Consider the following 26221-nt stretch of genomic DNA (forward strand, 5'->3'; position numbering starts at 1 on the left):
GCTGCGCAGCTCTCTCTGCAATGGTGGGTAGTTCCTCTGCAGCACCGCTCCTAAGATCCCCTGTGTAGCCCCTCTTCTCAGGACCTTCCTGACTGAGTCCTCGTTACCCTTCATTAGACCTGGGCGCCCAGTGGCCAGGGCCGGCTAGGGGGCAGCCCAGAGCTGTAGCCACATGTGCACGGGTGGCCGGGAGGTCGATCAGTATCAGGGGCAATCCCAGGCAATGGTCAGAGTTCTTGCAGGGGTGCGTAGCTGGAGGATCCAATGCGACAGGCTGGCTCAGGGGGTTGGAGAGGCAGGATCCGGCAGCAACGGGCAAACAACAGCTTCTTCTTCCTCCTGGGGCCTTTCTGACGTGCCGGAAGCCTACGAGCGCGCTGCCTGGCCCCGCGGCCCGGGGCAGGCTGCTTGGCGTCTGCAGCCGTTAGCAGGAAGGCTGCTGGGCAGGGGCAGTGGTTTGGGGCACCCTGGTGGCGCAGCGGCTAAAGATTCCCAGGTTCAAAACCTGACCATTCCTTAGCAACCGGCCTCCCAGCCACACACCTGAGGACTCCGAGGTGGCTCGGGGTGGGTTGGTTCTCCTCAGCGGAGCCTGTCCCAGGAAAGCTGGGTCTCCAACCCCTCAGGGCCAGCTACTCTGTGACTCTCCCCTGCCCAGATCGTTAATAAATACATTAAACTACACGGAGCCTACTACAGAGCCTTGAGCCCTCCACAAGGCGCCTGTTGCCATGATGGAAATAGACCATTTCAGCCTATTCTTCATTCCTGTCTCTAGCCAGTCGTCCGTCCATGACGATACTTTGGCTCTCACCTGCCGCTACTTAGGCCGGCTCCGCCCTTAAAATTTAGGTTGACGTCACTACAAAGCACAGGGTGTGAAAAATCAATATGCCTGAGCGCTGTAGCCATGCCATCCTAACCCCCAGTGTTGATGATCTCAGTCGGGGTCCCTGCAGCGCCCGGCCCATACGGGGGCCCCCCGATCTCGGTCGGGGTCCCTGCAGCGCCCGGCCCATACGGGGGGCCCCTATCTGAGTTGGGATACGGGCTGCGCCCAGCACATCTGGGGTTCCTGATCTCACTCACGGCCTCTAGGCACTACCATAACACACAGAATGGTTTGTTCTATGATGAATATCTTAGAAATATCCTTTAAACTCACTCCCCACCCACTAAATCCTGCTAAAGCATGCGCAGGGGGTTGAAGAGCGCAAGATACAAGAACATCTTCTGCTTTGAGATCCCTCGGGCAACTAGACCTTAGGAATGACCCCAGGGCACCTGAGCTCCCCTCACGAGCATACCGGTGGCCTCGCCAGCTCCGGGCTGAGGCACCCTGAGAGGCTAATGGGTGGTGCTCTCCCTGCCGTAGCGCAGCCAAGGCCTGGGAATCAGTAAGGTCTAGTGGCCAGATCACTGCAGAGGGCTCTAGGAGCCCCAGGTTCTAATCCTGGCTCGGTCAATGCCAGGGGTGAGTCACTCTTCTGCTCTGTGCCTCGGTTTCCCCGTGGGAACGATGATACTGGCCTTCCTCAGTAAAGTGCTTTGAGACCCCCAGATGCAGAGCGTTGCTGTTACGAAAGGGGAAGTTTCAGGGCTGGTGCCTTTCACTTTGATCGCTGAAGTATGTAAATCAAGGGCAATTTGTAAGTCAGTTTCGAATTTAATGATCTGTTTGCTGGTAAGAACCTGCCAGGGAACAGGGGACGCCCCCTTCCAGTAAAGACCTGCATGAAATCTGCCAGCCCTTCTGCTTTCTACTTCCTGCCTCTCTCCTTCCCAGCCCCTGCCCCGGCTTCCCTTTGCGTCCAGTTAACAGAATACCAGCCATCCGCGGGCGGCCCTGAGCTGCCTTCTCATGAACTCCCTGCAGATCAGCGGGGTCAGGCCAGGGCTTGGAGAGAAGATTTCCAAGGGTGATGCTCTGACTCAGCCCCTTCCGTTCAGCCTCTACGGATGAATTTCTGACTCGTGCAGTTGTGTTTGGAATGCGAAGGCAGAGGGAGCGCCGAGAGCGGCCCGTGATTCTGCTACTGTAGCCTAGGGGGCGCCGTTCTTGGAGAAGAGGGCCCAATCCCCTGAGTTTATTCGATCCCCTGGACCAGCCACAAGAGCCTGGTCAGCGTGGTCAATTTTCCCTGCAGTTTTCAAATGGATCCACTATAGTCTTCTTCACCTTCCTGTCCTGAACCACTGAGCAGTGACGCTGTGTGCTGGGAAACAACTGTTACGCTTCACCCCAGAGGTGGCTGCATCTCACACCCTTCCATGAATCAGAAAGTAGGCCTGCCATAGAGCGAGAGCGACACTCCGCCCTGGAGAGCCTGAAGGCTAAATAGACAGAGGGGAGAGAAGCACGGAGAGGGGTAGTGCCCAAGGTCACCCAGAAAGTCAGAGGCAGAGCCACGGATAAACCCCGGTGTCCCGAATCTCCGTCCAGGGACCCTCCCCACCAGGACACGCTGCTGGACTGAAGAGCCCGGGGCCGTGATCCATTGCAAAGACGTACCCTGAGTTGTGAAAACAAGACGCCTGGCTAGATGCCAGCTCAGCCTGTGCAAACTTCCTTCCGCCGGCTCCAACTCCCACGGGCATCCCATCTGCTTGCCATGCCACAATTCCCTGCTCTGGGCCGGCACTCGCTCCTGCCCAGAGGCCCGCAGGGGACACGGGCACCTCACAGGATCAGGAGAGCGAGCGCAGCAGAGCACGCCCCCCCCCAAAGGGGCCCCAGAGATGCCAGGGCAGGGGGCGGCGGGAACGAGGGGGCGAGCGCAGAGTCCGAGCGGGTGCCCCCGACCCCTTTCCTAGCTCCACGCTGTCGAGGGACCTCCGGTATCAGCTGTTCCCAGGAGGATGGTGAAAACTATTCCACAGCCCTTCCATGCACAGGGCCCACCCCTCTACCCGCATGAACCCTCCCAGCCCTAATGGCAGCCGGGGGAGGGGTGGCAATTCTCCATGTTCAGAAGGGGAAACTGAGGCATGGAGCTGAGAAAGTCGGTGGAAGAGCCAAAAATGGAACGCAGGAGCCCAGCTGCCCCTATTCTAACCACACCCCACGGCTCCAGCTTTGAGAGCCGACACTGGCACATGCTCACCCGTCTGGTGCAGCCCCAGAGGCTACCCCCTTCCCCCTCCCATGCCCACACTGAAATACCCGCCTGGGCGGGGAGCCCCGGCCAAATGCTGGGAGAGCCGCGTCGTATTCTGCAGACTCCAGCTTCTCCCCTGACTCAAGGGCCGGTGGGGCCCGTCTAAGTCACATGCTGCTGGGGGCTCCCGGAGGGCTGAGTTACTGATCTCTTAGTGACTAATCCCACCCTGACAGCCAGCGACTCGGCTCCAGCGGGCAGCTGAGCAACACAGAGACCCGCTGTGCTGAGTCGCCAGCTATTTCTTACACCCCGAGCTCCCAGGGCTGGAGACTGGCTGCAGCCGGGCGGCGGCAGGGCCCAGATGACAGACCGGGCGCGCGGAGGCGCCGGAGCTATTTTAGACACTTGGAGGAAAGGAACGAGAAATTAGAACCCGCTGGGAGCTGTGGGGCTACACAGCGGAGTCCTGGGCTCGGCTGGTGGTACCGAAATACAAATGACCCTTAGTCAGAGGGGAAGGGAGGGAACCACCTCAGTCACACCAGGGCTGCAGCAGTGAGAGAAATGACAGAGCTGCCGCCTGGAGCAAGGCACTAGGATGTAAGACTGGTCGAAGAAAACGTGCTGCGTCGTTAACCCGTGGAACTCATTGCCACAGGAACTCTGCCGGAGTAAAGACAGTTATTGAGAGAAGAAGAATCTCTGCAGTTACAGCAGACAGGATTAAAATGCATAAGGGATATAAATCCTCAGGCTTCAGGGCTTAAGCCAGCCACTGCCTGATGGGTCAGGAAGGATCTCTCCCCTATAAGTGCCTAGCTCTGGGGGGGGTGTCTTCCTCTAAAGCAGCTGGTCCTGGCTGCTGTCAGGACATCAGCTCTGCTCTGACGCCACATGGCCATTCCCATCCCTGCAGTTGGGGGGGCAGGGAGCGGAGTACCAGGCTGGGGACGCAGGAGGGTTGGGAATGACTGGATCCTGGGGTATGGGGCTTGGGGCAGTCAGCACTGGCCAGGCCCTCCCTGACATTAGGAGCTCATCAGAGCCAGACAGGCTGGATAATCTGTGCAGTTTCCCTGAGCCTCCATGCTAGGCTCCATGCGGCTGGCGCGGACAATGATTCAACCAGGCAGGGGAGGGGAAGGGAGCTCCGCCGCTCCAGAGCCTGGGCACCGGCTGACGACAGAGGAATGCCGCGGCTCAGCGACCTGGCTCCAAGCCTCCCAGCTGTGGGGCTCGGGCCGTCTCCGCTCCGGCAGCCCGGCGCGGCCGGCCGAGCTGCCGGCGCTGGCGGCTTTGTTCTGTAAATCGATACGGCATAACCCTCTGCGAGAGGAATGTCTCCCCCCTCGCCGAGGGTGGGTGGGCACCTGGGCAAAGATCCCCTCCCCCACCAGAGTCCCCCGCCCCCCTCCCGTGCTAATGCCCTCTCCCACTGCTGCGCTGCAAGGGGATCAGCTCCCGGAGTCAGGAGCGCCCCTCAAAGGCCCAGGGTGCCTGGGTGCATGCCCCTGGATTCAGCTGTGATCCTCTCATTTGTCTGCCCCGGGGCCAGGTGCCAGAAAAAAAGGGTCTCCTCTCCTGCTGATTTCAGGGTCTGGCTGCGCCCCCGCGGCAGAGCCGAGCCAGTCTGCCGAGATCCCCAGCCCGCAGCAGGCAGGCTCCGAAGGCTCATCTGACCCCACTGACCCCCGAGAGGGGCCAGTCGGCAGGTTAGCAGCTTCCCTCCTCTTGGGATTTCGGCAAGTGCCGGCAGGCACCGCGGTATTGCTCCCTGGCGCCTGCCCCGGGGGCAGCAGGCCTGCGGGTCAATACCTGCTCTGTTAGTCAGATCGATGCGGAGGACGAGTCAGAGCCAGACAATAATGGCGAGGGGGGAAGGCCGGCCAGGGGCTTTGCCTGGGGAGAAGGTGGTGGGGAGGGAAGGGGGCAGATGAGGCTCCCGCAGGCTTTTCCATTGCTGGGGGAACAGCCTCGCAGGGAAGAGGTCACGAATCAGCAAGCTAGAGCACCCCTCCCCCCACAGAGGTAGGTAGATTGAAGGCTCTGATAAGACTATTGCCCTAACAGCTGAGTGGTCTGCTATCGCTCCTCCAGGGCTGGGCCTCCCAGCTCTTTGGGGCAGGGAGCGCCTGGGTTTGTACAGCGCCCAGCGCAACAGGGCCCTGCTCTGTGCATGGGGCACCCGGGTGCACCAGGCTGCAGCTAAAGAACAATACCGGTATTACTCCCACTGGGTAGCTGGGACACAGACACATTGGGACATGAAGTGACTTGCCCATGGTCACACGGAGTCCGGGGCAGAGCCGAGAGCTGCCCGGCGGCCTCCCAACCTGGCACCAGAACCCCCTAGGCTGTCCTTCCTTCAGGGCCAAGCCAGCACTGCAGCCTCGACCGGCTCGGATAAGCCAAAACCCGGAGCCTTCAGAGCTCGCCGCTGATTTCTCCCTCACGCTTTCCATCACGGCTCCCTGGATAAAGGGTTAACGAGCCGTTCGCAGATTAATCAGTTCCTGAAACCCTCCCGCGGTAACCACCCGCCGCTCGCGTCCATTAATCATTAGTCAGCCTTTCCGAAAGGGAACCTCCCGAACCAGAGCCATCAGGCTGGATTTCCACACCGACCCACGGGGGCGCCGGCTCCTCCCGGGACGGGGGGGGGGGCGAGGCGTGGCAGGGGGGAGACGGCCACGTTTAAAGATCTCCCCGGGGGCCACTGGGGCATCTGTGCAGGTGGAGCCCTGCGAAGGGTTAAGGAACCCGCTTGCCTTCCTGTAACCCAGGAACACTCCCTGTCCGATTTCTGCGCCAGGGTTATTTTTAGGTCCCAGCAGTAGTTTATTTTCCCCTCCGCGTCTCTCGCACATGCAGCGCCAGGCGGCCTCCGTGCCCTCTCCCTCGGTGGGAAGCCCACACAGAGGTGCCGGGATCCAGGGGCGGGCAGTAGACCCAGGCCCGGAGAAGCCCAGCCAGCAGTTGGGTCAGAGCAGGGCAGCTTGCCCGGGTCTCTGCCGGCCATTTGCCTGGAGGGAGACGTGGGAGCGGGCAAGGCAGAGGCAGCTAGTGAAGGGATCCAGCCTCCGTCCCTTCTGAGCCGCCGGTTTGAATCTAGCCCAGGGCTGCAGTCGTTTACAGACACCACCAGGCCCGGACTGTCCGGCGGCCTAGCTGAAGCCAGTTTGAGGCCCAGCGGACAAGTGCCCCCACCACATTGCGCGGCTGGGGAGGGGATGGGTCTCGGCCAAGCAGTGACAGAGCAATGGAAACTCGCGTGCCCCCTGCCCCAGCAAGGGAGAAGGTCCAGTCCAGCCCCTGCAGCGCAATCTCCGGGGCTCTCCTTAGGCCCCAAGGAGACACAGAGCTGCCACTGAGGCAGTAGCCCGGTGGTAATGAGCCCGAAGAGGGGGTGGAAAGCCCGGGGGGGGCTCTCCGTGGGGAAGCGGGGGGAGGGGGAGAGCCCTGCGTAATTAAAGCTGGCCCTTCTCCGTGCGGTGCGAAGGAACAGAGAGTTCTCACCACAGCACAAAGGCACCATGCATGAGGGGAGGGAGCGGGCAGACTCGGCACCGTTCCCAGGGCAGCAGCTGGAGCTGAAGCGTGTTTGCAAAGAGAGGAAATTGCTTTTCCAAGGCCAGGGGGAGCTCACAGAGTCAGGGTGCCCAGAGCACCCAGCCCAGCCCCGGCGCTGTGGGCTGAGCGGCAGCACGGACTAGTGGTTAGAGCACAGGACTGGGGGGCAGGAGGGGTGGGATTCACAAACATTGGCTGCTAAACGCTGAATCCCGCAGCGCTGGGCTCCCGACCCAGCTTTGCCCTGTGGCTTTCGGCAAGGCACAAGCTCGCCTGAGCTCCCTCCAGCGCGCTAGTTCTCAAATATTTTCTGTTCCAGGACCCCCTTCCCCACCAGAACTCATGGGGCCCTGCTCTCGGTCCCGGCGGTACTGTAACACTTCCACTGACTGGCTCGTGGGCGGGCGATTTCTCCGCTTGCCCCAGGGCAGATGCAGAGTCACTCGAGTGCCCACCACGGGCGCTGTGCTACTAACGGAGATTTTCCTACGGCGCAGGCAGCGTTCTAGCCGCGCCGTTGCCTATGCCGCACGGCATCCCCACTGCCACCCAAATCTCCGCGCGTCCCCCAACGCAGAGGGTCCTCACTGGCGCCCGGCTCTGCACAGCGCCTCGGAAACGCCCCCTCCCCGAGCAACGCTGACTAAACAAGATTGAGAGAATCACGGAACTGACCCACGAGGCGACAGAAAATCGCCAGGTCATTTCCTCCGGCGCTACCGCGTGAGCGGACCTCGGCCCTGCCCACACAACCCCGCCCAGCCCAGGTCCCCAGCAGAACCAGCACCTTTAAAGCCAGCACAGCCCTGCTCGGGCGCCGAGGGGCCGGACGGGAGGATCGTTTCCGCTCTCTGATTGGAAGGGATCGGTACGGATCCCCAGACCTTTGCGACGAGGGCGGTCGCAGGCAGATGACTGGCTCGGCTTGGGGCAGATGGATTTTGCAATCAAAGCACAAAGCAGAGACACTTGCTGCTTGGCTCATGGAGGGAGGACAGAGTCATTGCTCGGGGGTGCCAGCCTGAGCCCAGACGGCTCCCAGGCGGGTTTTGCAGAAGCTCTGGCTGCACCCCTCTCCCAGAGTCCAGACATCACGGGCCACCTGTTGAGTTAGGAATCAGGGGCCGAATGGCTGACAGGCAAAGCGCCCAGAGATCCCTAGACTTCAAGAGGACCCCAGTCCCACAGCCACACATCGCAATGTGTTGGCAGAATACCCCCAGCCACCTGAGGCTTCCCGGTGGTCACCACCTGGCCCCAGCACAGACAGACCCACCCCCCCCCAGCATCCGTCCGCTCCAAGAAGCCCAGGCCCTGCCACTTGAGCTAAAGGAGAATCCCCATTAGCCAGCAGCAGTAGAGAGCCTATGACACAGTTACCATGTTGCCTACAGCCCTGCCGGGATGTTGCAACATGACCCTCCCCTTGGCAGAGCCGTATCAGAGAAGGGATCGGCAGAGACAGTCGCTGCGGAGGGGCAGAGAGGGGGCACAGATGCAAGCCGGGAAAGCCCTGAATTGCCAGGTTCTCCTCACCAGAGTTCAGCTCCAGCCCTTAATCCCAACGAACAAACTGGGCAGGAGGAGGTTAATTCCCGGCCCCCACCTTCTCCTCCCCCACCCTCGGCAGGGCGGGAGTCAGAGCACCACGGCCATGGGGATACTGGGGATACGGACACTAACTCCAGGCCGGCTGCTCCCCACTGCAGGGCCGGCCCACCCCCACGCCAGGTTACCAGCACAAGGGGCTGATGGCAAGGGATGCTATTTCCAGAGCAGCCCACCAGGCCAGCGAACAGTGGTGCTGCTGTGCCCTGTGCCCCGCACCCAACCGTAGGCGACACACGCACCTCCCAGAGCACCAGCTCACTGCCTGCCGTTCAGCCTAGACGTGGGCATCCGTAGGGAACCTGGCAACAGCCTCACTGGGCATCTCCCCATTGGATGTCTCATTGCCTCTGCCTCGGCCAATGCCATTCAGTGTGCCAGCGAGTTTGGAAAGGCTGGTCACTGCTTGGGTAGGAGGCCTCTGAAAAGCCACCCTGGTGCCAGGGGGCAGCGAGATGTGCCAGCGTCTTGTGCAGCTCCGTTAACCTGCACGGGCACACGATCGATCACCTGGCACCAGCCCCCAGGGTCTCCATGGGATAGCGCAGCCTGCACGGAACCGCCAGAAGACGAGACCCCCTTGCGTCTCTCGGCTCAACACCGCACCCCAGCCAGTCTGGTCGGCCCTCCCACCCCCCGCCCACTCAGGACACACACCACAAGGGGACGGACTGACAGCCCCCAGCGTGGGCCGACTGGATTGCAGCAACGGTTAACGAGCGCTGGTACTTCTGGCTCTAACAATGGGTTACCAGTGCCCGCTGCCCAAGACTGGCCTGCTACAAACACCCAGCGCAGGCAGGTTCTTAACACCACCTACCACCCACTAGGTGCAGAGACAGGAAGCGACTTGCTCAAGGTCACGGAGCAGCTCAGGCCTCTTGGCTGTGGGACACTGCCCTCCTGTAGCTGGCTGATCTAGTACGTTGGGTAGCACCAAGTTCTAGCCCCCCGGCACGGTTCATGTCACGACCATGCACCATTTCCCAGGCACCGATACAAGGAGCCGGGCCGTCGCTTCAGCGAATTTGCAGATTTGCAGGGGAAGGAACGTCAGGGCACAACGGGACCTTTCTAGAGTGAAACAGGACAAACCACCCCCAGCAGACGTTGCACTGAGCCCAGCATTGAGACCTGCACGGTGAAAGGACGGGGAATAGTCGTGCCACTGCAGCATGAGGCAGCAATCGGCCGGGATTCAAACAAGTCTGAGGAAGTCCGGATGCTGCTCTGAGTTTTGTGGCTGGCCCCTGTTGCTACTGTAATGAGCTGTCAAGTGTGGACAGGGAACACTGCCCTCTATTGGATGGAATTCAAACTCCTCCACTGTGTGTCGTAGGCCCAATACTGCTATTACCCAATTCTCCTTTAGCAAAAGTGGCAGGACTCTGCGCTTTGGAAGCAGATGGATCTGAGTTGCAGCCAGGCGCTTGTGAAATTCTGTGCAAGGGACGGTCCCAGTTGGCCAGAGATTTGTTAGAGAGTAAAGGGCTGGACCTACAACACTCATGTACACTCGGCCTCAGCTCCGATCTGAACGTCGCAGCCCGGAACCCGGCTGCTCCAGCACTGGAAGGTGCCTGGCATTGGCGCTGACCCTACACGGGCTCCAGTCGAGCCTCAAGCCCCGGCTTCTGCGAGTTAAGTCGCGTGTCCAGCAATGGGAAAGGGGCTGGCTGGGGGGGTTAACAATGGGAAAATGCCTCCCCGTCACGCTCCCCAAAAGCAGGAGCTAACACGGTTTGCCACAGGAAATATACCAGTCCCCCTGGAGCAGAGCCCTATGCCAGGAAGCTCTGGACCCATTAGGGGCTAGCTGCCCTGGCTTGTAAGGCACCACAGAGCAGACTTTGGGAGGTGCTAAGCACCTATTATAATAGTCAATGGGAGTCGCAGGGACTCAGCACCTCTGGGGGGCAAATCAGGCCCGGCGGTTACTATACAAGGACAAAGCCATAGCTAGGAGAGTCTGCGATTTGGGCCTGCTGGGGGCAGGAGGGAAAAGGGGGGGGCACTGATGCCTTGTGGGGTATGGAGGCTGCAGCGGGCTCCTGAATGGCCCTCCAGTGCCATGCCGGGGAGCCTTTCCAAGCGGAGAATGCAGCAGGATGGCAAATTGGTGCCCCCGCCTGGCCACCCCATGGGGTTACAAGAAGGCCACTTTCCTGGCCCAGGACACCATCGCCACAGAATCGAGTCAATTTCAAAATCAAAGGTCATCTCACGTCCCGGCCCACCTAAGCTGCCTCTTCCAGTCACGCCCATCACTGGAGCATCCAAGCCCCCGCCCCAGAGCCCCCTGCCCATGTCTGGGGGGTTTCAATCCCAGCTTCTCCCCCATCCTGCTGTGGGACAGGCCCACATGCCGTGTGGGGGGGACAGGGAATGGCTGACCCTGCTGGGGACCAGACTCATGTGCTGTCGGACTCACAGCACGAGCAAAGAAGGAACCTGCCTTCTCATCTCTTTCCGCTGCAGACACGTTGCGTCCTACCTGCAAGGCCAGTCAAGGAAGGACCTGTAGCTAGCACTTTACCCAGCAACCCACCCCTGCACCGCTGGGAAGCAGGATCACCCCCTCACTTTACACCACAGTGGTCCAGCTCTGACACTGGAGCACAAACGCTTCCTACATCAACAGACGGGTTTTTCCATCCATGTAGCAACTCCACCCCGCCGGGAGGTGGTAAGTAGCTCAGTGGAAGAATTCTTCCCTCGTCCTAGCCGCGTCTACACAGGGGCTTAGGTTGACCTAACTCCATTGCACAGCACCACAGTTAGGTTATCTAATTTTTAAGCATAGACCTGGCCTGAGACACACAAAGGTTAAGAGACGTGCCTAACAGCCACAGCAAATCAGTAGCAGAGTCAGGCGTAGACCCCCCCCCAAAGTCCCCCAACGCCCAGCCCGGGTTTATTTCACCTTATTTTTGGGTTTTCTGACCAGCCTATCACTGGAGCCAGAGAACCCGCCAAGCAAAACCTTCAGGGACTCGGGAGAGCTGGATTCAAATCCCAGGTGCGCGCAGCCTCCCGGCCTGACCTGGGGTGAATCACACAGCTGCTCCGTGCCTCAGTTGCCCCCACCCCGTCTTTCTGCCCCCCGTTGTCCCTAGTAAATCCTTTGAGGCAGGGCCTGTCTCGGGCAGCACCCAGTGCCTTGATTGGGGCTGGCTCTAGGCACTAGTCACAATTATACCAACTCCCACTGCCCAAGAGAGATGTGCAACTGGACTGCCCGATGTGTAGTTGTGGGGTCCAACAGCCATGCTTGGATGCTGGTGTCCATTATACAAATAGCTCCACACAGGGGTATATATATATATACACACACCCACCCACCCACCCACACATAACAAGGAGTCTGGTGGCACTTTAAAGACTAACAGATTTATGTACTCTATGTATCTGAAGAAGTGAGGTTTTTACCCACGAAAGCTTATGCCCAAATAAATCTGTCAGTCTTTAAGGTGCCACCAGACTCCTTGTTGTTTTTGTAGATACAGACTAACACGGCTACCCCGATACTTGACACACACACAAATACACACTTATGGCCTCGAACTTTCTCAGCTCTCTGGGGCTGTCTGCTCTGTACAGCGCCTAGCACACGGGGGCTCTGATCCATGACGGGGGCGGAGCACAGGGCCATTGGCAGAGCACGCTGCAGAAGATCTAACCGCCCGCCCCGCTCCTCGCCCCCAAGCCAGGAGACCGGGTGAGCTCTGTGCGCCGGAAGGGACAGGAACCTCCCTGGGGGGCGAGGGGGTTTACTCCAGATCTGCATCCTGCCTCCCCCGCTCTCTGATCGGGACAAGCCGCGGCCTGCGGAACCCCAGCGCCCTGGGCTCGGCCGGGCCGGAGAGGGAAGTCAGGGCCCGCCGCCGGTCCTTACGCTGCACGTACAGCCCGGGGCAGGGACAGGCCCCCCTCGCCCCGGCCCATTGCACCCGGCTTGTCTCCGGCACAGGCCAGGGGGGTTTTGTGGCTGATCCCCCCCCCCGCGCCCATCCCCGTGGCGCCCGGGCGGAGGACTCACAGCACGCAGAGGGCGTAGGCGCCCGAGACGCTCTCGCTGTCCCGCACCAAGAAGCTGCCGTCTCGCCCGGCTCTGGCCAGCAGCTCCTCCGCCGCCGCTCGGCTCAGGTCCCGGTGGTACCAGAGCGGTGCCGGGCTGGCGGCCCCCGGGCTGGCGCCGCTCCCCCCGCCGCACGCCATGCCCCTCCCCGGGGCCGGCTCAGCCCAGGGGGGGCCCCGAGCTCAGCTTTCCAAAGGATGCAAAAAACAAACCCGACGATGCAAAGTCCAGCTCGCTCCAGCGCCCCCCAAAGCGCCCCCGAGTCGGAGCTCCCGGGGCAATGGGGCTCGGGGCTAACATCCCCCCGGGCAGGGAGCAGCCGCTGCCTTCCAGGCGCGCAGCGGGGCCGCGGCCGGGCGCATCGCGGGCGTTGTCCGGGGCCCCCGGGCCGCAGCTGGGGTCCGGCTGCGGGGAGCCCAGGCCGAGGGGGCTCGCCCCGCCGCCTCCTTTGCCCGCGTCTTCTCTGCCGCCGCCCCGCGCGGGGGAGAAAGTTTCCTCCTGCAGAACAAAAGGAGGAGAAGTTGCGAGGGGCTGCGCACGGGCTCCCTCTTCCTCCAGGAAGCCCCCTGCACCAGCGCGCCAGCGACTCTGCGGAGCAAAGGGCGAGGGTTTTCCAACATCACCGAGGGGGGGCCAGGCTCCCGGGACAATGGGACATTCAGGGCTGCGGGCAGAAGCCGCGGGGGGGGAGTTGCTCCTGAGCAAACAGCCGCGCGGTTTTTTCTCCCTTCCCAAAAAAGGAGAAGGGAGGGAGCAGCCCGGGGTTTGCTTCTCCTCCGCGCCGGGGAGCCCGGCTGCAAAGTTTTGCTGGCGCCTGGGACCTCCCTCGCCGTTCACGCCCCCTTGCTGCTAAGCGTCGGTCCGGCAGCTCTCTTCCCCCTTTGCAGGCTGGGCCATGGCAAGTCCCAGCTCTGCCGGCGCGGCTCACCTTCCCCGTGCAGCTCCTGCAGGCAGGGGCTGGCTCAGAGCCGCGCGCTCTCTTCCTGCGAAATGCAGTCCCTCTCCGCCCTTCGGAGCATGCCTGCGGAGGGAGAGGGCAAACAGAACCACCCAGGCCGAAAAATGTAGCTAGTGGCATAATAAGTAATGAATAAACTTCCTCATGCAGCCTTGCATGACAACTGGTGGCTGCTCTTAAAGGGACAGTGCCTGGGTCGTCGGTTCTTTTACTGGGGGGGGGGGTATACAAATGGCTTAAGGGATCATAACCAGTTCTATTGGGCATAAGCTTTCGTGGGTAAAAATCCCACTTCTTCAGATGCATGGAGTGAAAAATGACAGATACAGGCGTACATATATAAACAGGCTTCAAAGAGAAACTGCAGAGCCACCATTTATTTGCAAACTTAACACCATTACATTTGCGCATGAATAGGGACTGGGAGTGGCCGGCTCACTACAAAACCGATTTTCCCTCTCTTGGTATTGACACCTCTTCATCAATTATTGGGAGTGGACCACATCCACCCTGACTAAATTGGCCTTGTCAACACTGGTTCTCCACTTGTGAGGTAACGCCCTTCTCTTCATGTGTCAGTATATTTATGTCTGGTTTCTATATCTGTAATTTTCACTCCATGCATCTGACGAAGCGGGTTATTTACCCACAAAAGTTTATATCCAAATAAATCTGTTAGTCTTTAAGGTGCCACCGGACTCCTTGTTGTTTTACTCTCACAGATCTTGGGAGACAGACCTGTCCTCGCTTACAGACAACCCCCCAACCTAAAGCAAATACTCACCAGCAACCACACATCACTGAACAAAACCACTAACCCAGGAACCTATCCTTGTAACAAACCCCGATGCCAACTCTGTCCACATATCTATTCAAGTGACATCATCATAGGACCTAATCACATCAGCCATACCATCAGGGGCTCGTTCACCTGCACATCTACCAATGTGATATATGCCATCATGTGCCAGCAATGCCCCTCTGCCATGTACATTGGCCAAACCGGACAGTCTCTACGCAAAAGAATTAATGGACACAAATCTGACATCAGGAATCAAAATACTCAAAAACCAGTGGGAGAACACTTTAACCTGTCTGGTCATTCAGTGACAGACCTGCGGGTGGCTATATTACAACAGAAAAACTTCAAAAACAGACTCCAAGGAGAGACTGCTGAGCTGGAATTGATATGCAAACTAGACACAATCAACTCCGGTTTGAATAAGGACTGGGAATGGCTGAGCCATTACAAACATTGAATCTATCTCCCCTTGTAAGTATTCTCACACTTCTTATCAAACTGTCTGTACTGGGCTAGCTTGATTATCACTTCAAAAAAAATTTTTTTTCTCTTAATTAATTGGCCTCTCAGAGTTGGTAAGACAACTCCCACCTGTTAATGCTCTCTGTATGTGTGTATATATATCTCCTCAATATATGTTCCATTCTATATGCATCCGAAGAAGTGGGCTGTAGTCCACGAAAGCTTATGCTCTAATAAATTTGTGTCTCTAAGGTGCCACAAGTACTCCTGTTCTTCTTCTTGTTGTTTTTGTGGATACAGATTAACACAGCTACCCCCTGGTACTTTATGTTTTAGCACAGATCTAGGAGCTCTGTGTAAGCCCCAAAGCTGGTCTCTCTCACCAACAGAAGTTGGTCCAATAACAGATATTACCTCCCCCGCCTTATCTCCATTGTAGCACTGGTCACCTTCCATCAGGAGGGATCCCATTTAAAGGGTTCTCTATGCAGCTGCCACCTCTGGGGCGGATTGCAGCTGCAGCTTATCACCAGGGATCCTGGTTTTCCGTGATAAAAAACATTCTGTGATTTAAAAAAAAAACCATAAAAATCTGCGTTTTTCCATGATTAAAACGAAACGCTGAATTTAGTAGAATCCCATTTATCTGAGCCCCCATTATCCAGCTCTCTGTATTAACAGAACCACCAGCCACCCAGGTCTGACAGTGCCAGGGCTGGGGCGATCAGCCCCCAGGTACCTGGGGCTTGGACCGTTACAGCTGGTGGTTCTGTTAATACAGAGAGCCGGATACTGGAGGCTTGGATAAATGGGGTTCTACTCCATATGTTTTTATCTTTTCACAACATGGAAAAACTAAAAATTCTCTGTAAAAACTCAAACTCTGGGGTTTTCCGTAGCAAACAGATTTCTAGGATCCCTACTTATCACCCACCAGCCACTGCTTGCAGGACCTTGGGTAAATCACTTAAGCTCTGTCCTTTCATTTCTCCTCTATAAAAGGAAGATAATAGTTTTGGCTTGTCTAGTTAGATTGCAAACTCTTCATAATAGGAACTATCTTGTACTACATGTTTGTAGAGTACACCACTAGCACAATGGGGCCCTGATCTTGGTTAGAGGCACAAGATGCTGCTAAATAAATAATCTTACTTCATATTTGTTTAGTGCTGACACCGCGCTCGTCACTGTACAAGAGAACTTGGCAGGAAATGGGTTATTTCCTCCCATGAAAAATGTTGATGAAAATTTAGAAATTGTGCTCCCTGAAATTCTTCTTTCCAAATTCCTCAGGATTTTGTTGAAAAGCCCAAAAACCAGCAAATGAAAATAATTTAAAAAAAAAATGGCTAGTTGGGCAAACATTTGTGGGTTTACTAAACATTTTTGCTCCAGTGTCTGAAATCTTTCAGTTTTACCAAAAAACGACCAACCAAAAAAAAAAAGTTTTTTTTTCCCAACAAAAAACAATCCCCACCATTTTTTTTTTGTCAAAACCAAACATTTCATGGCGAAGTTTCCATGTGGAGAAAACAGTTATTTTTCTTGGAAAAAATGGTTAGAGCAGAGGTGGGCAAACTACAGCCCGTGGGCCACATCCGGCCCGTTGGACCCTCCTGCCCGGTCCGGGAGGCTAGCCCCTGGCCCTTCCCCTGCAGTAGCAGTGAATGAGGCCAGGTCTACACTGTACATGTAGCTGTGTAATTAATAATTATTATTAATTAATGGAGATATCCCATCTCGTAGAACTGGAAGGGACCTTGAAAAGTCATTGAGTCCAGCCCCCTGACTTCACTAGCAGGACCAAGTACTGATTTTGCCCCAGATCCCTAAGTGGCCCCCTCAAGGATTGAACTCACAACCCTGGGTTTAGCAGGCCAATGCTCAAACCACTGAGCTATCCCTCCCTGTGTGGGGCAGGGGTCTGATCCCTGACCTGATCCCTAGTGTAGACACAGTTATACTGGCAAAGCTGCACTTTTGCCTCTGTAGATTGTTTTGTATGGGGGGGTTGGGGAGGGCTGGACTAATCTCTATCCTCATTAGCTTTGCCAGTATAAGCCGCGTCCACACTAGGGGTACGTCTACGCTGCCGTCAGGAGGTGTGACTGCGTGTACACATACCCGAGCTAGCGTGGATCTAGCTTAGCCTGTGCCCAGGCCACTCAAGCAGGTACCCAGGCTCTGGGCGGGCAGGGCTAGCTCAGGCTACGGCAGCGTCACTGCCAGCGTTACTGCTGTGCTGGGAGCTAGCTAGATCAAAGCTGGCTGGGGGGAGTCTCCACGTGCTGCAGTCACGTCTCTGAGTGCCGGACAGCCCCACCCTAGCAGTGCAGCGGGCCGGCCCGCCCACACCAGCAATGCACGCCCACGCATGGCTTGAAGCGCAGGGTGCGCTGCCCCAGCCTCTGCCGGGCGCTGACCGAGGGCTGAGTGCAGGTCTCCTGCCCGGCCGTGCAGGGCACCACCCTGGCCTACTAGAGACAGTGTCCGTGGGGAGCTGGGTGGCAAAGGGATCTGAGGCCGCCTAAGGGCCCTGACTTGTATCTCTTCATGTCCTCTAGCCACGTCCCCGGGGACAGCAGCCTGTGCCCAGCCTTGCAGCATGTAAATGAAGGCCTGGGAGAAAGAGGAAGGCAGAATTTCACAAGCCGCAGCTGCAGGGAGCACTCGAGCGAATCCCCGCTCGGCCGGGGGAGCTGCACAGAAGATTTTAGACGCCAGCTCCAGCCTAAGACCGAGCTAGGCAGCTGCAGCACTGCCGATCTCCTCGCGGGAAAAGGAAGTGGGGTCACTGCGACTTCCTCCGGGCTTTCCGCCTCCCTGGGGCCAAGCGGGGCAGGGGCGTCAACCATGGCTTGGGAAACACGTGTGAGAGCTTGCCAGAGAGAGGCGCTCCCAGGAGGCAAAAGGAGGAATGGACGCTCCAATAACAAACCAGCGTGGGCCTCCCCAGAGCGACCCTACAATAACAAACTGGTGCATAGAGTCGGGACGGTTCTTGGGGCACCCAGAACTGAGGGTCACTTGGCTACCCCTTGCCCCTAGTGAGAGGGCGCTTGCCCATGGTGGCCGGGTGTCAGCTCCCGAACACCACCGGCCTGTCAGCCACTCAAGCGCTCTCCTCTGGGCTAGGCCAGCCCTGGCTTCGCCTTGCAGGTTAACACTGGGTGCACCCCAGGCCCCGAGTCCCTTTGGATCGTTCCCCTGTGATAGCCAGCCCCTGGCACTCGCTCCTCACAGAAATCCCGCCTCTCCTGCCCCCCAAGGAGCAGTGCACCCCCCAGTTAATCACCGCTCCTGTAAACCACACAGCACCTGTCAGCAAACAAAGGAAGGTTTGTTTAAGCAAATATAGAGATTCTACTGGAAACAAACGAGAGCCCTGGAAACAAATGGTTCCCAGACAAAACAAAATCCTGAAACACGACCCTGGGCCTATACTTATCGCTAGTTCCCCTGCCTAGTTAATACAGTAAGTTTCCCCCTCACGGTTCAGTCTGTTGCGGAGCCGGCTGGCTTCACAGGAGCCAGGATCCAATTTTTCATGAGAACACCCCCGCCCCTCAAGAGGTCTCCATCCTTCATGAAAGGATCGGGACCACCCGCCGTGTTCTAGTGGAACAGCCTTTGGTCTCTGTTCCTAGGCAGGAAGATCCCCTGTCTCTTGTGATGTCCCATTTTCACCTCCAAGTGGTGCCAAAGGTTTGCCGGTTTCTTTGAGGGTTTCCATTGATAATCTTGGGATGGAGCAAGGCTGGACAACAGAGCCCTGGCATTACATCCCCGTATTGACTCCCTGCAGCTGGAATGGGCCATCACAGAAACACACTATCCCCTGGTGATGAACTTCTACTCCACATCCATACAGTGCACTGTCAGTATCAACACATTCTTCCTTCAATATTACCCGGACATACATCTCGCATTGATCATGAGTCTTGATAAGTCAGGAGTTTTCTCTAGATACCTTACATGTTACTCTTTCTGGGCACGTACCCTGCAAGACGGGTGTTTGGTGCACTCAGTTTGTCAGGTCTGAGGTGGGAGTTGTTTGCAAAGAACAAGGAGCCGCTGTGTCACCACAGCCCAGTGCTCATTCCAGGAAACCCCACAATACTTGTCCCAGAGTGACCCTACAATAACACACCAATATGTGCAGCCCAGTGCTGATCAAGAGCAACCCTACAAAAACAAACTAGTGTGCACAGGCCCCGACCAACCCTACCATAACAAACCACTGAGTGAAGCCCCCAAACTTCCACAAGACCCTACAATAATAAACTAGTGTGCACAGGACCAGACTGACTGTACAGTAACAACCAGTGTGCCCAGCCCTACTGTGACTCTATAATAACAAACCAGTCCCCTGCCATGAGTACAGGGGACTGGACCAAATGACTTCTTGAGATCCCCTCAGGTCCTACAATTCTATGGTTCTATGCAGCCCCTGGCTGGCCATACAAAAACAAACTAGTGTGCACAGGCCCCGACCAACCCTACCATAACAAACCACTGAGTGAAGCCTCCAAACTTCCACAAGACCCTACAATAATAAACTAGTGTGTACATGTCCAGAGTGACCCTACACACCAGCAAGCTCAGAAGAAGGAAAAATGTTTCCGTGAAGACTTTGATTTCAGAATCACTGGGACATTCTATACCTTGGGGGAACGTTCTGTAACCCCCTTAGTCTTCATTTTCATATCATCATGATCTTACTGCATGCTGTCAAGACTGAATCCCCACTCTGTCACTCCGAGTGCAGAAGGTGGGGGCCCGCAAGGATTTTAAAAAGTAATACTGGCCACTCCAGGCTGGTATTACACTCCCAAGGTTACAGCTTTTCTCTGACCTTGGCTTGGTAAACGCTGCCACCACCCAAATTCAAAAAACACCCTTGGACCCAGGAAGGCGCACTTGGGAATTCCTCCCTATGGGATACCCTCAAGCCCTTTCACCCCACTCCCCCCTTCCGGGGAGAGCTGAGAACGAAAACAAAGGAAATTAGCTGTCACCACCAGCTAATGAAACAACATATGCACGAACCTCTTAGGACACCAAAAATCCAATCCTGTTCTTAAAAAGGTAAATTTTATTAAGAACAAAAAGGAAGAAAAAACATCTGGAACTTAGGCTTTTGCTGGATTTTAAAAGAGCAATTCCAAAAATTAAGTACCAAGTGTCACGGAGTGTGGGGGAGTCAGAGCCCAGCATCCCTCTTCCTGAGATTCACCGTGACTCTCAGCCAGCCTGTAAAACGGAAGGTTTATTGGACAATAGGAACGCAGTCTACAGCAGAGCTTGTAGGTACAACCAGGACCCCTCAATCAAGTCCTGGGGGATTCAGGGAGCTTAGACCCCAGCTTGGAGTTCCCTGCGTTACACCACCCAGCCCAAACAGGAAACTAAAACCAAAACCCTCCAGCAGCCTTCTCCCCCCTCCCCTCTGCCCTCCTCTCCCTTGTTCAGTCTCCTGGGCAGAAGGTGTCATTTCTCCCAACCCCCCTCCTGGCTCAGGTTACAGCTCAGGTATCTCCCTGCAAGGGCAGTCCCCAATCCCCAGTGTAACTCCCCTGCTCCATCACACCAAGAATAGCTTTCTTGGGGTGCAGCTTAAAGGTTACTAGCAAACAAAAGCACCTGGGGGTTAGCACAGAGGAGATCCACAAGCCAAATTAAAGAAATAAACCTGATTGCATCTATTTAAACATTCCTTGTCCCAGTGAGTCCTTCTAGGTATGGAAGATGAATTTTCATACCTGGTTCAAGCCTTACACAGCATTGCTGCTCCCTGTCGCCTTCTCTGGAGAACCACCGACAAAGGGAAAGTTTCTTTCCCAATTTTAAAAAGTTCTACCTTCCCTTTGGCTCTTTGCCCACTCCTTTTCGTCACCTGGGGGACTTGTTAACCCTTTACAGGTAAAGCAAGCAGAGAACAGCCACCAAGAGGGATTTTACAGCTACTGGCTGGCTGGGTGCCCAGGGAGCTACTCCTCCCTCCATCATTTATCACACATGCCTTGTAAGGTATCAGGGAAAAGGTTATGATCTGCTGAAAGTCATTTCTCTATCCATATATGTGTATCACTAATGCATATGAAGTTATGAGAATTGTGTCAAATGGTTGTCACTAAAACATGCTGTAAGTTGGGGAATCAGCTGGATATTAGTTCCCCAGAGGCAACAGCAAGGAAAGTAACCAATGCCCAGGTGGGGTATCAAACAACCCATCAACAGCCATTGTCCAGCAATGGAGCTACACCGCAATGACTCACCTGCATGAGGCCACACCAGGGGAATTGCTCAACCTTGCCTGGAGAGACTCAGTAATGCTCACATGACTCTGAAGGGGGCGGAGAGAGGCAAAGCCAAGGGGGAGGAAAGGACATGATAAAAGGGAGAGACGTTTGCCATGCTCTTCCTCTCTCTTCCACCTCCATCTACAGACACCACCACCAAGCGACTGAAGCGCTGATCAAAGGGGAGAGCCTGGCTGAAGAGCAACCAGCCAGCCTGGGGTGAGAAGCTTCTAAGTGTGTAAGGGCATTGAAAGTGTTAAGATCAGCTTAGAATGTGTTTTGCTTTTATTTCATTTGACCAAATCTGACTTGTTGTGCTTTGACTTATAATCACTTAAAATTCATCTTTACAGTTAATGAATCTGTTTGTTTATTCTACCTGAAGCAGTGCGTTTGGTTTGAAGCTTGTCAGAGACTCCCCTTGGGATAACAAGTCTGATATATATCAATTTCTTTGTTAAATTGATGGACTCATAGAAGCTTGCAGCGTCCAGCGGGCATAACTGGACACTGCAAGACGGAGGTGTCGCGGAGTGTGGGGGAGTCAGGGCCCTGCACCCCTCTTCCTGAGATTCACTGTGACTCTCAACCAGCCAGTAAAGCAGAAGGTTTATTTAAGGACAGGAACACTGTCTCAAGCAGAGCGTGTAGGTACGACCAGACCCCCTCAATTAGGTCCCTCTGGGAGGTTCAGGGAGCTTAGACCCCAGCTTGGGGTTCCCTGCGTTGCACCACCCAGCCCAAAACTGAAACCAAACCAAAACTCCTCCCGCAGCTCCTCTCTTCCCCCTCCCCCCAGCTCCTCCTCTCCTTTGTTCAGTCTCCCGGGCAGAAGGTGTTAATTCTCCCCACCCCCTCCTGGCTCAGGTTACAGCTCAGGTAACTTCCTTCAAGGGAAGTCCCCCATCCCCACTGCAACCCCCCTGCAACATTCCCAGGTCAAATCTGCCCTGCTCCCTGCTCCGTCACAGGAGGTTCCTACGGTTGTGTCTGGGACCGGTTGTGTCTGGGACCGGAGATATTGGCTAGTATCATTCGGTTGCGCAATCCAAGGAGCAGCTTACATGCCGGAGGCTGTGTGTGAACAGCCCGGGAGTGGGGGTTCTCACAGCAGAGCAGGGTAATGCTGGCTCCCAGAGTCAAGGATTGGAGTGACCTAGCAGATCACCAGTCCGGATAACACCAGGGAACGTCACAATCACTGCACCGTGCGGTGGTGTCACATTGTTCCCTTGCGCTCCCTGTCGATCTCTCTGGGGCACTTCTTGTCTTATCCTTAGACTGTCACCTTTTTGGCCAGAGACCCCCTTTTTGTTCTGTGTCTGTACAGCGCCTGGCAGACTGGGGGCCTGGTCCGCGGCTGGGGTTTGGAGCCGCTGCAGGAACACAACTAGCATTACAATAGCTGCGAAGGGGTGGGAGCCCTACAGGCTCCATTGCTTGCCCTGCCCGGGGGTGCTGCATTGCTTTTCTACAGCTCCGTGTCAAGAACCAGCCTCTCCTGTGGTGTTAAGTCAAACGCCCCCCAGCAGTCTAAGGCCTGGTCTCTACTCTGCAATTAGGCCGACAGCAGTAGGTTGGTTGGCGGTGTGAAAAAACCACCCCCCTGGCCGCTGGAGCTCTGCCGACCTCACTCCCGGGCTAGCCACAGCTGGGGGAACAGAGGAACGCTCCGTCGAGGTTCCTACAGTGCTGGGAAAACCCGTCTGTGGGGGTGGGCTGCGGCTCTGGTACGGGGTTCTCCCGGCACAGATACGGTGATCTCGCTACGCCCCGTACTGCAGACACACCCTACGTCTGTCACATGACCACAGTTCCCTTCCTCACCCCGATTTGTGATTGCGTCAAACAACAACGTCGGGCTGTTCGACGAAGCCGGCTTGCCATAAAAGCTCGTGTCCTGGCGTTAGTGACGCTCCTGGGGCAGCCTGGAGAAGCACCGTCAGCTCAGAGAGGAGCAACACACAGAAACGGGGGGCTGGGGAGCGTGACTGAGGGGAGCTCAGAAGCGCTAACCAGTGACCCACGGGCACCGAGGAAGGCTGAAGAGCCCTGGCCTGACGTTCTGGATCTCGCCGTCTTCGTCAGCTGCCCCACGTCAGGTCACAGGACAAGATCAGAAATGAGGCGATTCGAAGCAAACTCCGCAACCACCTCTGTCAGCGCTGGGGGGAGTTCGGCAGCTCTCGTGAGATGGACACCGTGAGGCTGGAAGACCAGCGGATCCCGAGGTGTGTTTGCCAAGGCCACTAGGTGGCTGGCGCGCGCATGTGGTCACCAAATGCTTTGGTGGAACGACCAGATTGCCAGTGATGGACATAAACTGCCCAGCCAGCCCGATCAGCTTTCAGACCCAGCCAGAGATTGCTCCAGGATCGCTCTGCAAGGAGCCCCCGCACCTTCGGGGTTTGCCACGATGATGGTGAAACCAGCCACAGATGCCGAGCTTGGCTGTGACACGGCAAAGGCAGTGGTTTCACTCGGTGGCCCGCCGGGGACCCCTGGGGCCTGCAGACTATGGCTAAGATTTTCAAAGGGATCCACACCCCCATATGAAATTTTGCAGGGGTCCACAATTAAAAATGGTTAATAACGGCTGGGCAAAGGGACAGGAGAACCCAGCCCATGGGACATACCCAGGAAGAGGAAGAATTAGTTAGGGAGGCACAGCAGGGGGGTGATGAGGATGGAGTGAAGATGTGGAACAGGGGCTTGGACGAGCCGGGGAACCTTCCTGACAGGCAGTTGGGTGCCGCTGTGGAATGGTCTCTCCAGGACGGGGCAGAGGCCCCATTGCTTGGGCCACGGACTGGCTACAGCCCTGGCCACTTACAACAGGGACCTTGGCTGTCTGCAGGGGGTGTGGCCGGTGACACCCACTGCTGCTCACTGCAGATGTCGTTCTGTGCTGATGGGGCGGCATGACCCAGGTTAGCAGCAGAGGCTCACTGATGCAGCCGGCTCCGCGGAGTGGATGGATCTTTGCTCCCCGCTGCACAGGGCACCTCTGACCCATCCCCTCCTTCTGGTGTCCGGGGCATCCGCTCACCCTCCCGCAGCCGGCTAGAGAATTAGCTGAGCGAGCAAAGCTGGGGAGCCGAAGGCAGCATCGCTCAGAGACGCAGCCTGCAGGCCCCACTGCATGGACAGCGCAGGCTGTTCCTCGGCCCTTCTCGCTGGGCACATCCTCTCGGGCCTGATCCAAGCTCCTCCTGCTGCATGGCCTAGGGAGCCTGAGAAGGGCACAGCCCAGGATCCAGGGCACGCTCACCCCCGTGCCACTGAGGGCCCCATTCCTCTGGGATGACTGGCCCAGCCCACAAGCCTCTTGCATGACTCACCGCGGCTACTGCCTGTGGGATGCTCTGGGTTCATGGCTGATGGATGCACATGGACACAGCGCCACCTCTTGGTCTCACAGGGGAGGCTGGGCAGCACCTGAGGGTCTGCTCAGGGTCGGCGGGCTGAGGCTGCGCTCTCCTGCAGGGTGGGGACGGGTCAGGGACCCCGGCTGTATGGTGAGACCTGCTCCATTTACCCAGCACAGCCAGGGCCGGGCCGGCAATGGGGACGAGGCAGGAAAGGAGCCTTGGAATGAAGAGAGCTGGAGCAAGGGATGCCCGCCCCACACCCATCCCCACCTGGCCCTGCTCGCTGGGGAAGCCAGTCAGCTCCAGTAACTGGAGATGAGTCCCTGTGAAAGTTGCCCAGGGCAGGGAGGATGCTTTGAACAATATGCCAAGGCCCCTGGGGTGAATGAGGGCAGCCGGGCTGGGGGCAGGATGCCAGGCCCAGAGGGGTGGGGTGAGGGCAGTGGAACATACAGGGAGAGCCTGGCATGTGACTTGTGCTGAGCAGAAGGGGCAGGAGCCAACCTCGGCCTCACTAGTGGATCAATAGAGGCCCACTGTGACCAGCTCGTCTGACTCCCCGGCTCATGCCGGCCAGGGCGCATCCCGGAGTAACTCCTGTCTGAGCGAGACCGGAGCGCCTGGGAAACCAGCCCAGCAGGATTTAAAACAGCACTAGGGATGGAGACTCCACCATGCACCTAAGAAAGTGTTTCTAATTGTTAATTACTCTCACCCTTAAACACTGACCCCTTAATTCCAGGCAGACTTTATCCAGCAGTAGGAACACACAGGAGTCTCCTTTGAGCTTGACTACAGGCAGAGCTGAGACCCAAACCGGCAGGGGGAAGAGTGGTGGGGGGAGGAGAGGATGCCAGCGCTACATACCTGCATTCCACTGGCTGTTTTCTCAGAGATCTGTAACTCTCTGACTTTCTCAGGCCTTGTCTACCCCAGGAGCTAGTGGGCAGGGCTGCTCCTGGACAGCTGTGGGGACAAGGCCTGAGAGCAAAGGCCCTTTGCAGAGCCCACGGGCTGCTTGTTGTAACTGGCACACAGGCAGAGCTGGAAGAAAGGGCACTAAGGACAGAGCAGGGCCTAGGGAATGGGACCTCATAGGCCAGCTGCCCAAGAAGGGGCATTAGACAGGGACCCTGCAGCCCCCACCTGAGTAGCCAGAACCCAGAGCAACACTGGGAGCCAGGGGGCTTGGCAGCACCAGGGCCTGCAAGGTTGTGTCCAGTATCAGAGCCTTGGGACTGGCCACAGGGGACCCACCCAGCACTTGGACAGCTGCAGACAGTAGCATTGCTGGGCCTGGTGCCCGTGCGCCCTTCCACACGCCAGCTCCCAGGAGTCTCCCCAGGGCTTTGTGCTCCTCCCTGCCAGCAGCTCCCCCCCCCCCCAACTCAGTTATGTCCCTTCCCTCCCCAGTGCCCTCAGCCAGCGCTAACCCAGCATCACTCATTCCAGCCGCGGGAAACCAGGTTCTTGGTAGCCAGCCCCTGCTCATCATTGCTAGTTCAGCTGAGACCACAGCTTACTGGTGCCAGGTCCTCTCTACTGCCCCATAGCAGTAACTACACCGCTCCCACCCCACCTGAGTGCTGGAGTCATGCCCACCATAGCCCTCATCATAAACAGTGCAAGGTCAACATATCCCCCTCCCCCAGGGAGAGTGTAAATGAAACAGAGGGGAGAAGCTCTCCCAGCTGTGGGGTAGCAGCTTCCCTAAAGCCCCACAGCTGTACTGGAGGGCTGTGCTGCTGCAGGTGAAGACAAGCCCTGAGAGCATCCTTCAGGCCCAGGGAAAGCTGGAGGTAAGTAGTTCATACCAGTCGTGTGGCTAGCATGGGACTGAGCCCTGCCTCTTCCCACAGAGGGTCCCCATGCAGGCTACACAGCCCGGTGCAGGACAGAACATCTGCCAACATGAAGTTTTGTCAAGATCTGTCTTGGCACAGCTTCTGTAAACAAGGGTTGAGGGTAT

General features: G+C 57.0%; 1 protein-coding gene and 1 long non-coding RNA gene across 3 annotated transcripts in view; one reads left to right on the top strand and one right to left on the bottom strand.

Annotated features, from left to right (window-relative positions):
- The window catches only part of INPPL1 (inositol polyphosphate phosphatase like 1), an 83733-nt gene extending 63922 nt beyond the window's left edge, over window positions 1-19811 (bottom strand). Inside the window, exons 1-2 of one of the 2 annotated variants that reach the window (XM_065581839.1) lie at window positions 13286-13434; window positions 12319-12855 (exon numbers count right to left, since the gene is read on the bottom strand). In XM_065581839.1, coding sequence (XP_065437911.1) covers window positions 12319-12497 — 179 coding nt within the window. In that variant the 5' untranslated portion in view covers window positions 12498-12855; window positions 13286-13434. Of the gene's footprint in view, window positions 1-12318; window positions 12856-13285; window positions 13435-19758 lie in introns of those variants that run through there. The other variant, XM_065581840.1, reaches the window with a different exon arrangement.
- LOC135980970 (uncharacterized) lies at window positions 11712-14843 on the top strand. The gene is made up of 2 exons (XR_010597935.1): window positions 11712-11997; window positions 14038-14843. It is a non-coding gene; the product is annotated as an uncharacterized LOC135980970 (long non-coding RNA).
- Window positions 19812-26221: the final 6410 nt, after the last annotated feature.

Source organism: Chrysemys picta, chromosome 1 (genome assembly GCF_011386835.1).
Source record: "Chrysemys picta bellii isolate R12L10 chromosome 1, ASM1138683v2, whole genome shotgun sequence".
NCBI classification, from domain to species: Eukaryota; Metazoa; Chordata; order Testudines; family Emydidae; genus Chrysemys; species Chrysemys picta.